Raw genomic sequence first — 16,840 nt, forward strand, 5'->3', positions numbered from 1 at the left:
GAAATTCAAACAAGTAAACAAATATGTACATACCAAATTCTTGAACTTTTAAAATGGCTAAGGAATTAGTTTTAATGGTTATTAAGTTAAAAACATTAAAAACATATAAAATACCCTGAAAGCTACATGTGCATCGCTGAGAAGCGGCCCCTCTATTTCAACGATATTCATGCTTGTTTCTCCACCAATCAGATGTACATTGGCTTCAACAGTCTCTGCAGAGCTCTGACATGCTGCACTCTCTCCTGGGTTTAGTGCTTTCGCAAGAGTATCAAATGCCCTATCAGAAGACATTGTTATCTATGAGTTCAGTCAAATTATACAGCAAAAGCAAGGAAAATGTAAAATCTTTGCTCAGTGTAGGCTTCAGTCTAGACAGAGTCTGTATAGGCTTGTACTTCCAAATATATTCCATTTTGCTCTCCCGTGTGATAATTTGAAAATCGCTAAAGCACCACACCTTACTTTGCCTGCTACACACATTATTTTAAACACAAATATTGGGGGATAGAGAAGATGAGGGAGAAGGTTGTGGGCATAGAATCCTTGGGAATCTTAAGCCTTGCCTCCTGCTAGAACATCCATGGAGCAGATCCCTGGGGCTTCCTTCTGGCAATGGGGGTGGGGGGGAGGGAGGGAGGAACAGTAGCCCAGTGGTGGCTCCTTGCAGCTAACACAACAATAATCAGCCTTCACCCCTCCATCCAAAATACTTTGCAGATGATGAAGCAGCTGCCACAAAGAGGAGAGTAAAGGCAGAGACAGCGTCCTATCAAAACATCTGTCTATATGAAGGGGCTAAATAACGCTACTGCTGCCAGACATGGTGTCAGGAAGAGCAAGCCAAAGCAGTCCTGAGGGCTCTCTGATCTGCCTCAACCCTCCTGCCCACTTCAGTTTGGGCTGCGTAGTGGTGAAATGTGTGCACCCATCAACCTTTCTTTAGAAAAGGAAATAAGGCTTGAATATTCATACATTAAATGTTTATCTCCAAGGAAATCCTTTTCCTTCCTGCACTGCAACTCCTTCTGCAACAATACGCCAAGTTTTACAAGCCTTACTCCCTAAGGGTATGTCTACACAGCAGTTAGACACCCACGGCTGCCCATGCCAGCTGACTAGGATCCCAATGCTCAAGCTGTGGGGCTGTTTAATTGCAGGTGTAGATGTTCCAGCTTGAGCTCTGGGACCCTCTTACTTCACAAGGTCCTAGAGGCCAGGCTCAAGCCTGAGCCTGGATGTCTACACTGTAATTACACAGCCCTGAACCCTGAGCCAGCTGGCACAGGTCAGCCGCGGGTGTCTAATCACAGTTTTGATATACCTTAAGGCAGTGGTTCTCATACTTTTGTACTGGTGACCCCTTTTCACACAGCAAGCCTCTGAGTGCAATCCATCTTATAAATTAAAAACACTTCTTAAAATATTTAACACTATTATAAATGCTGGTGGTGAAGCAGGGTTTGGGATGGAGGCTGACAGCTCGCGACCCCCCCATGTAATAACCTTGCAACCCCGAGAGGTCACGACCCTCAGTTTGAGAACCCCTGCCCTAAGGACCAGTCCTGTAGCCCTTGTTCATGCAGGAAGTTTCATTATCTCCAACATTTACTAGCATGAGTAAATACTGCAGGATAAAGTTCCAAAGAAATGTCTAGAATAAATTTTTAGTGTGGACAAAAAAAATGAAATCATAACTCATTAAATAAGACAAGGTGTGTTCTGAGTCATTTACACACAGTATGGATTTCCTTTATTCTGAATAATTTCAGTTCCTTTCCATCTCCCTCTCTCATGGATGGCTATATAGATCTAATCAAGCAGTAGGGAAGAATGTAACATAAAGGGAATTAGACACAGGCACTTTAAAGTGTGGCTTAAATTTACTGCAGGAAAGTAAAGATTATATTTTGTATCTGTGAGTACCACACCCAACAGAAGATACAGAAAGAACAAATGACTAGAAAATCAATTTGCCTTCTTGAAAGGCCTCACCTTCACTTTCTTTAACAAATACTTAGGAGACTCTTAGAATAAGTTTGTGTAATATTTGGAGGAAGTTATGTGAGATTTAGGCCTGATCTACACTACTAAGTTTTACCAGTAAAGTTTGCCTTATGTTAACTCATGTTTGGGTGAATTCATGCTCAATTCTAAGTCCTGTCAATAAAACCCAGGCTTTCTATTAGTCCAGTTAAATCACATCCCACAAAACAACATAAATTCTGTACTGACACAGTTCTATGAATATAATGCCCCTGTGGATGCTGCATTACCTGTACTGGTACAAACAGTCCTCCAGAAACAATCCCACAATGACCCTTTCCCTGCCACAGTCACTGTTCTGGTCCCAGTTGTGAACTCTGCTGCCTGAAGGTCACAGTGATCAAAGTCCACTCCCTTTTAAAATCTTCAGCATGTTTTGGAAATGCTTCTCTTCCTACTGGCTCACCTTTTCTGCCTTCACACACAGGTAAGGCATATGGTAAAGCTGTAGCTAACGGGAGCATGGGGGCAGGGAATCAGGCAAGCTTGCACTGCAGCCTGTTCTAAGAAAGAAGTCCTGGACTTCCTCAATCTATGGAAAGAAAAAGCAGCGCAACCCCAGCTGCGGAACTGCTGCAGGAATAAAGATTATTCAGACTTTGCAGAAGGGATGCAAAACCTTGGATATGACAGGGAAAAGCAGCAATGGTGGGCAGAGAAGGAACTGCAGCAGTCCTACCACCAATAGGCAAAGGAGGCCAACGGAAAATCTGGAGCTCCCTCCCACACCTGCTGCAACTATGGGGCACTGGGTGCCATACTGGGCAGACAATCCTTCGAGTGACAGCGGACACCTCATAAGACCCAGAAGAAAGAACCCCAGCAATACACAGCGACGAAAAGTTCACAGTGGAGGGGGATGTGGAAGATGCAATCCCTGAATAGAACAAGGAGCTCTTCAAGAGCCTGCTAAACCTAACCCTGACTCACCCAGAGGAAGAACCCATTGAGAAAGGGGCAAAAAGCTCAGGTAGGTATACTGCACTTTTAAAAAAAAACTTTATTAATTGGTCTTGGAACTCCCCTCCCTCATCCCCGCCTCTAAAACTGGTGGCTGAACACATGCGGGCAAGAAACAAAGGAAGCCTTTTGAAGTAAAGAGTTTATTTGAACAACATGCACTGGCAGTCATAGGCAAAAAATAAGAGAGAACACTATAAAATAAGCAACATACAAACTTTCCCACATGTATCCTTTTGCCAGGGTGGACAGATTTTTAGTAATATAAATCGATGCACTGCAAGCAGGAAAATAAAATGTAGTGAAACCAACACGGTTTGGGCATTCAATTCAAATACACAGAACATTTAAAATAATACTTAGAAGCAATCCAGTAAATATTTATTCAGACTATATGATTTTTTCTGACTAAAATTGGATGGTTAACAGGTAATATCAACAAGAAAAATGCAGTGCTGTGGTACTCCAATCTTAGAATTCAAATGAAAAACCAATTATTTGCATGCGGTGCTTGAATTCAGGGATAGAAAGAGGGAGAGATGGTTTATTGCTGGCTCATGGGGTCTGGCTTTGAATTGACTTTGCAGAAGCTAGGCAGCAGTGACTACCCTCTTCTCTTTTGGAGTTTTTGGTTGATCTTGGAACAAATCTCTTATAATTTGGCACAATCTCAACAATGTTTTCAGGTACTGTAGGATTTAAATTTTTCTTGAACATTTCTCAGGAGGGATGCTTTGTTTCTTCCACCATGATAGGAAACTTTTCCATGCCACCCCATAACAAGCTCCTGCAGCAGTGTTGGTGTGAAGAGGATGGCAGCATATGGACCTTGAGCAGTTGCCTCCTCGGGGCCTTTGGTACCCTCATGAGTGATACATCAGCCAGAATCACCACTGCCTGTAATAAGTTTAGCAATATTTACTGCACTATCCCTACATGTATTACCCAAGACATAGGGCAGACCATCCCCCAACCCTTCATGGCTACAGGTTTGAAAATGCCCCCAATATACTCACCATGCTGCTAAACTGTCCTAAAACAAGTCTGACCCATTTCATACTTTCATGAATACTGTTATGGCAACATTTTAGGCAATTTTCTCACTTATTTCCTACCTGCTGACTCTTTAACTCTAACAATATCTGAGTGTCTTGTTTATCAGCAGCTTCAGCTGGGATATCATTGAGAGTGGCCCCCTTCACACCTGCTAAAAGACTGACCTCAATCAGGAAGACACGGGAGAACATGCTCAGATCTCCTCAGGAGCCCAGAGTCTGTGGCCCACAAGATAAGAAAGTGGAGGGAGTGCATGCTGGAGGAAAGGCACAAGTATGAGGAGCTGCATAGGTAACTCCACCAAGACATTATGCAGCTCCTGAGATAGCAAAGGAAGATGCTATAAAGTGTTATACACCCCACCAGCCACTGCATTACATGGACAATTCTGTTTCCACAGGTTGGCCCATAAATACTCCCTCGCCAAGGCATCGGCATAGTATGTCACAGTAATCCCTTGCTTTCAACCCCAGTGGAAAATAAAGAGTATTTCTATGACTGTATGTACACTGGTCTGTGATGCATATAAGAACGATCAGCACCTTGCACTTTCTTTTAAAATGGTTTTAAATGTTCTTAGAACGTTTGTTATTTATTACTGTTCAAAATTTTGTTTTGCAAAAATCAAGATTTATGTTGTCTTGCAAAGCAGCTTTGTGACCTCCATCACTGGCTTCATAAAATTCATTCAGAATTCATTTAAAATTAATACACAAGCCAAGTACACTTTAATCATTAAGTGACAAATTAACACAAACCACCACACTGGGATTATGGGGTGCACTGTTAAAATGCGCTTTTGCGACCCCCCCCCCTTAGCCACCCTGCTGGTAATGTTTCCCTTTGCTTCACAAATACTACGAAAAACACAACATGCAACCTAGTCATAAGGCATCTCCAGCATCCTGTCAATCTACCAAATGCACACTCAACAGTCATCGTACACCAGCTCAGACGACAGTTAAATCTTGCCGTGCTGCTATCCAGGTTCCCAGTGTATGTTTTCATGAGCCAGGGAAGCAAAGAGGACGGGTCTCTGAGAGTCACAGTTGACATTGCAACCCCACCAACGTGAATGTGCTAGTCCAGGAAAAAGTGTCTCTGCACATAGAATATATTCCTAAAAACGTGAGGATTATGCACCTTCCCAAACATCCTATGTTAATGTCCCAGTGAACCATTAGTGCTTCCATAACCAGGGAAAAATATCTCTTTCCGTTTATGTACTCAGAAGTAAGGGCAGGGTGCCCAGAATCAGGATGTGTGCCCTATTACTGCCTCACCAGTTTGAGAAGCCCATTGCACTGAATCCAGCTATTATTTTCAGTACATTGCCAACAGTCATAATCCTGTGCAACAGAACATGCTTACTGGCCTTATACACGTGGAAGATAACAGCTCCCACCATAGACTTTCCAGCAGTAAACAGGCAGCCCCCCAGCTGATAGCAATCTGAGGTTGCAAGCTTCCATAGCGCGGCAGACCCCGTTTTTCCTCTTTGCTGCAAAGCTGAGATGAGCTTGACACACAACTCCAGGAATGTGGCCTTCTGCATTCAAAAGCTCTGCAGCTACTGCTGATTGACCCAGATCTGCATGACAATCCAATCCCACCACTCAGTATTCATTTCATGGACCCAGAAGCATCACTTCACCACGTGCAGCTGGTTAGTAAATGCCTTCAGCACACACATTTTCATTCACTGTCTGCATCTTCCCTCCCCTCAGTTTTCTCATTTTTATAGCTGCACAGCCAGCTGCTGTGGTAGTTGTTGAAGAATACAGAAGAATCAGCCACCTGTCTTTAAAATAGACATGAAAACTCTACTGATCTGTTCAGCATCCATGCTTCTGCCAGCAAGATGGCAGGAAGACTGAAAACCAGCATGAGGAACTGAGAATATTTTTAAAATGGCCCGAAACAAGAAAACTATGGGATAGAACAGAAGGAATTGTGGAAACTTGGCCTCGAGCTTCCACAATTCCTTTAGACGAGTGCTGGTATCCCACAACGCCCTTCCAAAATATCCCAGAAGGCAATGTGCTGATGGTAGCATGGGACACATTTGGATGCCAACCCACAATGCAAAGCATTTTTGCTGATTCAATCTCTCACTGTGAGGATGCACTGCACCGTTAAAGGAGTAGATTGGTTTCAGAGTAGCAGCCGTGTTAGTCTGTATCCGCAAAAAGAACAGGAGTACTTGTGGCACCTTAGACTAACAAATTTATTTCAGCATAAGCTTTTGTGGGCTACAGCTCACTTCTTCAGATGCATACAATGGAACACACTGACAGGAGATATTTATACATACAGAGAAGATGAAAAGGTGGAAGTATGCATACCAACAGGAAGAGTCTATTCAATTGAGATGAGCTATCATCAGCAGGAGAAAAAAAAAGCTGCCACAAGTACTCCTGTTCTTTTTACTATATAGATTGCAATTTAAAAAAAAATACATACAAGAACATTAAAGGGTGCAAAGTTAGGCACTGAAAAGTGTAAGGAAATGTCAAAGTTGTCTATGCTATCTTACTCTTATTCCCTTGTGCATTTGTACATTACAGTCTTGAAGTACATCATCTTAAACTATTACATTCTCCAAAGTCTTGTCTCATATGTTATACAGATTCAGGGCCCTATGAGGTTTCTGTTGATGTCAATGGCAAGAGACACACTGACTTCAATGGGAATTAGATAAGATACTGAAAGAGGTAGATGTACATAAATTCTGCCTGCAACAACAGAGTAAATACATAGTAAAGCAAACTAAAGCCTAGGGGCCAGATCCTCAGCTGCATTAACTGGAGCTAGACTAGTTTATCCCAATGGATTTACTCCAAATTTACATTGATGTAATACAGTAATTTTTGGCCCTGAGTGTACAGGATGGACAGTATGTAGTGAATGTATACTACTTTGGCTGCTGTTCTATAAATGCTTGAGCTGAAACGGTGGGCAAGATTGTGGTGGAAAGATTAACTGGACCAGCACTGCTATACTACCTACTTTTCCTACCTACATTAGTACTGAAAAGGTTCAAATTAAAACCAATGCAGGCAAAGGATTTGTAAGACGTAATCTGAGTGAATGCCATTGTAATAATATTGAAAAGATCTATGAAGCACTTCTCTATGGACAGAAAGTATTTTATGACCATTCCAGGTGACTGAACTGGAGTTGTCAATGTTCAGTTACCCGTGTAGATGGGACTTATGAACAATACATTTTCCTATGTGGAATGAAGTATTAAAAGAGTATATAGTATATACTATATGGGCCAAGGCCTACTACTTATGACAATCATGGGAATATAAATCAGCCACCAAGGTTACATTTACATTCTTTCCAAACACAAATATAATTTACTCATATTTATTTCTAAATGGAACTTCACTGCAAAATTTTACGCAGAACTCAATTAGCATCTTCTGTATGGTTATTCTTCATCAGAAGTTCAGTATGTTATTGTAATGATTTTTACTGAAGGACTGTCTGCATTGTTCGATTGTGTAAGCTATGAGTGAGATTACCAAAAAGAATTATATTTAAAATTTAAATATTGTAGCATGCCTTACCTGGTAACATCACTACTTGCTTGCTCTTCTTGATGAAGTTCAGACAATGATGTATCTCCATTGCTTAAACTTTCAATCATAGACAGCTCAGCACTACTTTGAGACATGTCTTTGGATTTACTGAGATTTGCTAATGATGTTACCACATTTGCCAGTGTGCTTAAATCCCCTTGACAGGCCTCAACCTGGGGGGGAAAAAGGATAGCTTTAATACTTTCACACTGACAGAACCTGACTTTGTAAAGGAAAAAATTCAGCTTTCACACTAACAAAAGAAGACATGGAATTGCAAACAGAAGCTATGAAAACTAAGTTGCGTTCAGTAACAGATTAATTAAAATGAAGAAATTAGAGGTTGCACATGTTAATTTTGAACCAATTTTTTCAAAAATGAACTTTTACTAGTAGTTGACGTATTTTTATGGGAACAGTACTCCAAAAAGCAACAATAAATTATGGAAAGACCTGCTGCTTTTAAATTATTCTTAATTGTGGGAGGGAGGGGATGGGGGACAGGCACACTTACTAGTTTCTTTAGGCCAAGCTCATTGCACACACTAGGGGCTCCTTGCATCCCTTCAATTCCCCTCACAAGCTCCGTGTGGTGTTCCATCCTCCCACCTCCCCCTATTTCTGGAAGTCCTTGTAACCATCCCTATGCTAGGGTCCCCCATTGCCCTGCCTCTTGTCCCCCCTCTCACCAGCCAGGGTGTCTGGGTGCCCCTCTTTGCCCACCCTATCCCCACTATTATTTAAAAAAAATTCTGTCTGGGAGACATGTCATTAAGGGTATCAACATGTTAAACTGTATTGGGAGGATGGGAAGAGCTGAGCTTTTTATGCTGGAAGGTGTTAATGGCTGCCATCAACCAGTTCTTTGATCTCTGGACAATTACAGAGGTGGTAAAGCTGCTGGGTCTGCTAACCAGATGCAAGGGGCTCTACGTGTCCCCCTATTTCCCTCTTTCAGTTCCTCAATTTTCACCAAAATCAATAGGATTTTGTCCAATGATGCCTAGTATATTCTCCAAAATGACTGGATGCAACATTAAAAAGTTACTGCGTTGCATCCAAACAGAGAAATACCATCAAGTTGAGTGACAAGGTATATCTTGGGACCAACACAGCTTCAGTAACACAGCAAACATCAAGTTGAATGTAAGACCTTGCTTCACTCGGTGAAATTACTGGTATTTCACACTGTTGAACTGCACAGTGCCTAAGATTTCTCAGCTTTATAAATCCCATTTGTTTCTGTTACACATTTTTTTAAATTTGCTCAGCATTTGAATTTTCATAGTCTACACTATGGCCAAATTTTTCAGCACAACTGCAGAAAGCTTTCCTGAGACTTGCTTTCTAGTCTGTTTGAAGTGCTGTTGCAGCCATGTTGGTCCCAGGATATTAGGGATATGCCCCAAGAGAATTTGCTTCAATATCTGGTGGGGGAACACCCTCTGCCCACACACCCCTGTTGTTCCCTGTCTCCCACACTGGAGCCCATACAGTGTTTCATTAAACAATAACTCAATGGGGACCACATTCTGAAATAAATCTTTCTTGAATTCCCTCTTCTGGCCTTCAAACAATTCCCAAATGTCACCAAGCTCATCACCAGAAGCAAGCTCCCAATAGACAAGGGCAAACACATTCAAAGCGGCACCAGACCCTGCCAGAGCAACAGATGCACAACCTTCATACACAGCTACACCGCTACGATGATCAATACTCCCCACAACACTCCTTACAAGACCCATGGGTCCTATATATGCCTATCACAATGTGTGGTATACCTCATCTAGTGCACTAAATACCTTAACAACAACTATATGGGTGAAAGAGGAGGCTAATTACGTTTAACTGGAGGCTCTTCAAGATGTGCGGTCCCTATCTGTATTCCACTGAGGATTTATGCATAAGCACGTGTCCTGAGCCAGAGAATTTGAAAGTAGTAGTGTCCATTGTTCCGCGCATGCGCCCTTGCCTCACCTTATGGCTTCATACAAGGTGATAAAGGGTGGGGTGTACTGACCGTGTCTCCAGTTTCTTCCCCACCACAAATCCAAGGGATCTGCAGCAGAGGGGAAGGAGGGCGGGAAGCAGAATCCAGGTAAGGACCACACAAAGAATCTCCAATTACAGGTAAGTAACTCTCTCTTCTTCTTTGAGTTATGGTCCCTATTGTATTCCACTGAGAGTGATTAACAAACAGTACCTAAATTGGAGGAGGGTGCAAGGATTAGGATGGGATGGTTGAGTGGAGGACAGCCGCACCAAATGAGGCATCCCTCACAGAGTTCTGCACCATGGTGTAATGTGTAGCAAAGGTATGTACTGAACTCCATGTGGCTGCTCTACATGTGTCTCCAAGCAGCACTTCATGGAGAATGGCTGTGGTTGAACCCGGAGCTCCTGTGAAATGGGCTCTCAACTCCATGGGTGGAGGCAGTCTTGATAACTCATAACATAGTGCGATGCACCCAAAATTCACTGGAGATTCTGTGTAGAGACTGCATGCCTCTTAAATCTCTCCACTACACTGATAAACAATCTAGGAGACTTCCTGATCAGTCTTGACCTCTGCAGTTAGAAGGTCAAAGCCTGTTGGAGGTCAAGGGAGTGATGTCATTATTCTTCTTCCGAGGTATGAGGCTTCGGAAAGAAAGCAGGTAAGTGGATGGGTTAATTCAGATGAAACTGGGATACAACCTTTGGTAGAAACTTGGGATTGAAAAAAGGGATATAAAGCAAACCCAGTGGCTCAAAGAGTTGTTTCATTAGTGTTGATAGAATGAGGCTGAGCTTCCACTGGGAAGTGATAGATTGTGCATGTGGGAAAGTTCTGATGAGATCTTTCCAAAACCTAGCACTCAATGAGCGTGTAAATACACAGTGCCTTTCCATGGAGGGGGACGGGGTGGAAGCCACTAATTGCTGCTAGGTAGGCTTTGAGGGTGAGCCCCAGTGTTTTTAAGAATGGGAGATAATCCAAAAGAAGAGGACTCTCCACTTCCTCTGGAGAAAGCTCTTTCTGCTGGGCCCAGGAGGTAAAGCGGTTCTATTTGGCTTGGTAGGAACCAAGATGTTGCTTACTACCGTGTTGTGGAGTTTCCACTCATGATCAGACACAAATCTGCAGCTGAGAGAGTCTGCAATCACATTCTGAGTCCCCAGAAGATAAGCTGCAGATAGCAGGATCTTGTGGGTGATGCACTAATTCCATAGACTGATTACCTCCACACACAGAATAGCTCAACTGAAACCCTAAGGTGAGGCAAGGGTGCATGCGCAGACCAATGGACACTACTACTTTTAAATTCTCCGGCTCCAGATGCATGGTGAGCATGTGTAAACCATCAGTGGAATATAATCAGGACTATCACTCGAAGAAGAATGAGACAATTGCTATGCTCTCAAATGAGCTCACACAGAAAAATGAGAAGCAAAGAACACTCTTATCTCCCGTGGGTGAACATGTCTCATAAAACGATCACTCCATACCTGACCTCACTCCTCAACCTCAAAGAAAACCTGCACAACACCTTCAAAGATGAACCTGGGAGCTTAAATGCATTACTTAACAAGACACTAAAAATCATGAACTTAATAAAGACTCTGGATTTATGGCTCATTACAACAATCTTGTTACCCACTAACCGTCCTGGGGTTAGCAATGGGTCACTCTTCTATAGTAGACAGGGCCTCCATACATGTTATATGAACACAATTTCTACACACACTACATCTAGTTACTGAGAATAATTAGAAGCAATAGTAAGCTACTTTCAGCAAACTCTTCTTTGGTGTAACCAACACAGAAATAGTACGTATATATAGAATCTGGTATGATGTACAACACAGCATTGGAATGGAGCAGAGTCTAAATTGAATATACAGAGCAGAAAAAAGATGAAAAATATGGGGAAAGAGGTGAAACTGGCACAAATATATATATAAAAATGTAAAAAAAAATTGCAGGAAAATTGGGTGCACAATTCAGGTAGTTTCATTTATTATTGTATTTGTATTGTGCCCATCACTGTGATCCTCTAGATAAATTACAGATTAATTGTAAAGGTGTAGCTACTAAATAACAATTATTGTCTCTACCACCATGAGTCACTGTTCAAATACCCGCTGGCACTTGGGCTATGTCACTGAATATGATCTTTTCTGGATTTCATTTGTAAAAATTCCCTAGTATGTTCTGCAGTTTTGTAAGCCAATCAGAAGTAGAGGGAGGATGTTTATGAAGAAGGAATGGATGAGAAGTCATGTCAGCCTAGGCATGCAGAGAAGCCATACCACTACAACAAGATATACTCTCTTTTTACTTCTTGATTTTGCTGTTAAATAGCCCACAAGGTAGCCAGTAGCTTAAGGTAGGCAGCTGGCCAGCAAGCAACCTTTTCCCCATTAAAAATCACTGTAAGAAAAGAGCATGCACACTTGCAGGCAAAAACAAAGCTATCCTCTCAAGTATGCCACATTTTATTTAATTACTTATTCATGCTCTCGTTTTCACTGACCTGTCTGTTAAGGGAAGTCTTTTGACTAGACCTTTGCCAGATGCAGCAAGCACGGTAAAGTGCATGAGAACAGAATAAGGAAATTGGACATCAGTTGAAGAAAGAAAAAAGTAAATGAAGAAACCAACAGAACTCAGATAAAAATGGGAATAGAGAAAAATCAGGCTAAAAAAATCCACGAGGAAGAAGCATGTTGTTTAGTTATCTCTTAACAACTGCGCGTGTAATGGGTCTGAATTGCTGTCTGATCTGTCTTTTGTTTAAATTTAAGAAAAAACTACTTTTTCCTTTCTGCCACTTTTCCTGGTGAGGGTCATGGTGGCAGCATGGAGAATAGGGAGGACCAGACCTCCCTTTCTTCTGCAACAGCTTTCAGCTCCTCCTGAGGAGTTCCCAGGACAGCTGGGAGATAAAATCCCTCCAGTGTGTCCCTGGTCGGCCTCAGGGCCTCTTCCCAGTGGGACATGCCTGGTAGAGTTCCAAAGGAAGCTTCCCACGGGGCATCCTTATCAGGTGCCTGAACCACCTCAGCTGGCTCCTCTTGATCTGGAGAAGTAGTGGCTCTACTCCAAGGATCTCCCAAATAGCTGAGCCCCTCACTCTGTCGCGGAGAGTAAGCCTAGCCTCCCTGCGGAGAAATCTAATTTCTGCCGCTTGTATCCGCAATGTCGTCCTTTCGGTCATTACCCAAAGTTAATGACTGTAAGTGAGAATGGGGATGTAGATCAACCTGTAAACAAGAGCTTCATCCAAGAACTCAGCTCTTGCTGCGCCACCACAGATTGGTACTGCATCTGCATCACTGCAGCTGCCACACCAATCTGCTGGTTGATCTCACGCTCCCACTTACCATCACTCATGAACAAAACCCCTAGGTACTTTAACTCTTCCACTAAGGGCAGCTCCTCCCCTCCCCACATCTGGAGAGTGCTGATTCTCATCCCAACCATTTCACACTCAGCAGCAAAATGTTCAAGTGTGCGTTGGAGATCACAGTCTGAAGAAGCAAGAAGGACATCATCTGCAAACAGCAGAGATGCCACTTGTAGTGGATACACTCCACAGCTCGGCTGTGCCTTGACATCCTGTCCATGAAAATCATGACCAGGAGTGGGGACAAGATGCACCTTTGGTGGAGCCCAATGCTCCCCTTAAACAAACTCGTCTTAATGCCAAGAATATGATCACAACTCTCACTTTGAGAATAGAGGGACTGCAGCATTTCCCACAAGACATCTTGGGGAACGTGGTTATATGCCTTCTCCAGGTCTACAAAACACAGATAGACCGGATTAGCAAACTACCATGACCCCTCGAATATCTGCGAGATAGCGACAAGCTGGTCTGTTGTTCCACAACCAGGACAGAATCCACATTGTTCCTCCTGGATCTGAGGTTCAACTAATGGGTGTTATTGCCTCTCCAGCACCCTGGCATAGGCTCTGCCAGAGAGGCTGAGGAGTGTGATCCCCCAATAGTTGGAACACACCCTCTGGCTTCCTTTCGGGATCACCACCCCGGTTTGCCAGTCCAGAGGTATTGCACCTGCCTTTCACGCAACACTGAAGAGGCACATTAAGCACAACACCCCCAACATTGTCCAGTGCTGTCAACATCTTCAGATGAATTTAAGAAACTATAGTTCCTTTTCCACCCCAAAGACTATGTCGTGAATTCTGAAAGAGTACTTAGTCTTGTGAGAGTACACATGGTTCAGGGAGAATACTACTACTAAAGATATTTGTGAAATGCATTCAGATAAGAGCCATAGCTACCTTGGTAAGGGATTCCAGGTCACCCAACCTTATTTATATTTTCAAAAAATCAGCACGTGAAAGCAGAAATGCAATTAAAGATGCATGATTCAGAGACATTATCCAAAAACACGTGTGTAAGAAATTTGTTAACACACTGCGAGTCCAAGTAGGAAAGTGGCTGGCTGAAGTTCACCAACCAGTCAGCACAAAAAGGAAAAAAGCCTGCTGTGCTCAGAGTTCAAAATACTAGAAAAAAAAGTCTTCTTGCAAGAGGAATAAGACTTTCTACAGCCAGCAATTTTCTTTTTCATTTATGTCTCAGGTTTTCTAAAACAGGTAAGAATTACAGGAAGGTGTGTTCGTACTTGGCACAGCTGGGTCATGCCTTCACTGCTGCTACTTGTACTACTACAGATGCGCTGTCGTTTACACTTATGTTAGTTCAATGAAAGCAGGCAGAAGTATGTCTATGCAAGCTGGAGAATCACACCTCTAGCTCGTACTGTAGACGTAGCCTTAGTATTTTATTCATGTCATCACATACCTTATCTTGTGTCATAAGCACAGTAGGCTCACTTTTTATTCCGGACTGATGAATATTTACAAACATTCCTGACTCTAGCAGTCCTGTTGATCTGAAGAAAAAAAAAGTACAAATTTTAGTCTTCTGATGTTTCTGAGATCAAGAAACTATTAGTCTTGAGCATTATTTAAGTACCTTGCTGTTTCACTGTCGGTTACAAAAGTTGGAGTTGCAGCAAGTGGGCTGCGCAGATCTTTTCGGATATAGATCTTTTCTGTAGAAGCTGCACAGTTTGAAGATTTTTCTCTTGATACTTCAATTGGTTTCCTCTCGCACTGAACAGCTAATAAAATGGTGTGTAACTATTAGCTGACAACCCAAAATTCACAAACAGTCAGATGGAGATATCACAAACAAGAGTGTTTAAGAAATTGTGTCCTGTTTTTCCAATTACTGATAAAAAAAAGCCTGCAGTTTAATATATTTGTGTTTTTATATAGACGCTATATTGACTAACAAAAGTGCATAAAAATCGTTAGCTATGACTCTGGATAAACAAACACATTTGTTTTTATGTTGAAGGAGTAAAAGACTGAAGGACAAACACATAAAGGCCAATAATTTTAATTTCTTCATACATTTAAAAGTGGTCCTTAGGGAGTTTTCACCTGTCTGGATTCTTATGGGAAGGCTTTTTTGCTTTATATTGTCTCAGTCTATCTGCTTTTGTCTGCTAAGCCCACATGTTCCCTCTTACTTAGGGAAGTGGTCATACTGTCCTTTTTTTATGCTCCCTCTGGAAGTTTAATCCACAACTACTCAACCTCTTGGTTCCATGTAAACAAATACGGCATCATTAAAATAAACTGGAAATATTCTACCACATGGGGAAATCTGACTCCAAACAACAAAGTCAACTGGAAAGTTACTTACACAACTTCATTTTAAGAACTCAAAGGGAGAACTTCTCCTTATGAGGAAATAACTACTTATATACTTACAACAAATTTAGTTTGGTCATTGCAAAATCAAAACACATACTAAAAATGTTTACGAGATGGAATGCCTTAAAATATGCAGGGTCTTATTCTCCTCTCTGTTACATGAATTTTAATATGGTGTAACTTCATTTACTTCAAGGACCCAGCCCAGTAAACTGTAGGTTCAACCCAATGCATAATTTAAAATAGGCACCAATGCACCTGGCCACTTTAAAGCCATTTAAACCCTACGGACTACAGCATTACATGCTACATATAAATACATTATGTTTAATACAAGTTTGAGATTCCATTTGTGGGACTATTTTAGGGTAGTGAGACCATAAAAGTCATAAAACGGAAGGATTAAAAAATAAACATGATCACATTAATCCGTAACTTTTAAAATTACATTATCTTTGAGCATGTACATAATTAAAATCTGCCAGCACAAGGAAATTTTAAAAAGGAACTTAGATCTGCAAGAATTAAGTCATATGTGCCTGCTAATCTCTGCCTGGGAGATACTTTCCTCTGCTGGGCAAACTAGGTAGAGTACAGAAACTGCTGCTACCACAACTGATGGACAAACTGACGGGAAGATGGAGTTATTCAAAATTTCTTCAGCTTCTAAATCTACAATCAGACAATTTATCATAGAAAATGGATGCCTGCTGCCTAGGACCAACACTTTATTCTTATTTACTCAGTTCTGTGTGTTTTTAAGGTAATTTCATCTTTGACAAACTGCCAAAATTCAGAGTTTGAGTCACACTGGACTAACAATTCTTTAAGGGGAAGCTGATCTAACTATTTCATAACAGTAATGAAGGTAAAGCCTGATTTGCATGCATATGTAACAGTATATTCTCCACAGCACAAACCTTGTCATGAATGCCTGCTATATTTTATTTATATATATATATGCCCGATTTTATCTCACACCCCCCCCATCAGATTTATAAATCTTACTTATACTTACAGTCCTGTTTCATTCCAAATGCGATGCATCTCTGCAGCCTACAGTACTGACATCGATTTCGATGATGTTTGTTAATAACACAGTCTTTTGCTCCTCGGCATGAATAAACTAAATTCTTTCGTATGCTTCTTTTAAAGAATCCCTTGCATCCCTCACATGTTACTGCTCCATAGTGACGTCCTAGTTGAAGAACAGCATAAATCAGGACATTAATTTTACAATGTTAATAACATTTTCCCTCTTTTAAAAAGAAATTATATTTAGACAAGTCAAAGAGTATAACTTTACATAGACAAGGCATGAATGTACTTTTTTAAATGAGTTACAGATATGAAGCTACTATCAAGTGGCTAGAGAATCACACAGACAAGCAAACTAACCAAATCTCTGGTTTAAACCACTCACGCAAGATGACCATTTTCCAATAGT

At 41.6% G+C, this 16,840-nt stretch overlaps 1 protein-coding gene across 5 annotated transcripts in view; it reads right to left on the bottom strand.

Annotated features, from left to right (window-relative positions):
* NR2C1 (nuclear receptor subfamily 2 group C member 1) overlaps positions 1-16,840 on the bottom strand; it is a 91,273-nt gene that overhangs the window by 20,768 nt on the left and 53,665 nt on the right. For 4 of the 5 annotated variants that reach the window (XM_050935440.1, XM_050935445.1, XM_050935430.1 and 1 more), the window contains 5 exons: positions 16,412-16,591; positions 14,645-14,792; positions 14,471-14,561; positions 7,641-7,825; positions 115-280 (listed from right to left, as the gene is read on the bottom strand). In XM_050935440.1, the coding sequence (XP_050791397.1) occupies positions 115-280; positions 7,641-7,825; positions 14,471-14,561; positions 14,645-14,792; positions 16,412-16,591 (770 nt within the window). The remainder of the gene's footprint in view (positions 1-114; positions 281-7,640; positions 7,826-14,470; positions 14,562-14,644; positions 14,793-16,411; positions 16,592-16,840) is intronic. The other variant, XM_050935449.1, reaches the window with a different exon arrangement.

The sequence above is a fragment of the Gopherus flavomarginatus genome, chromosome 1, assembly GCF_025201925.1.
Source record: "Gopherus flavomarginatus isolate rGopFla2 chromosome 1, rGopFla2.mat.asm, whole genome shotgun sequence".
Lineage (NCBI taxonomy): Eukaryota > Metazoa > Chordata > Testudines > Testudinidae > Gopherus > Gopherus flavomarginatus.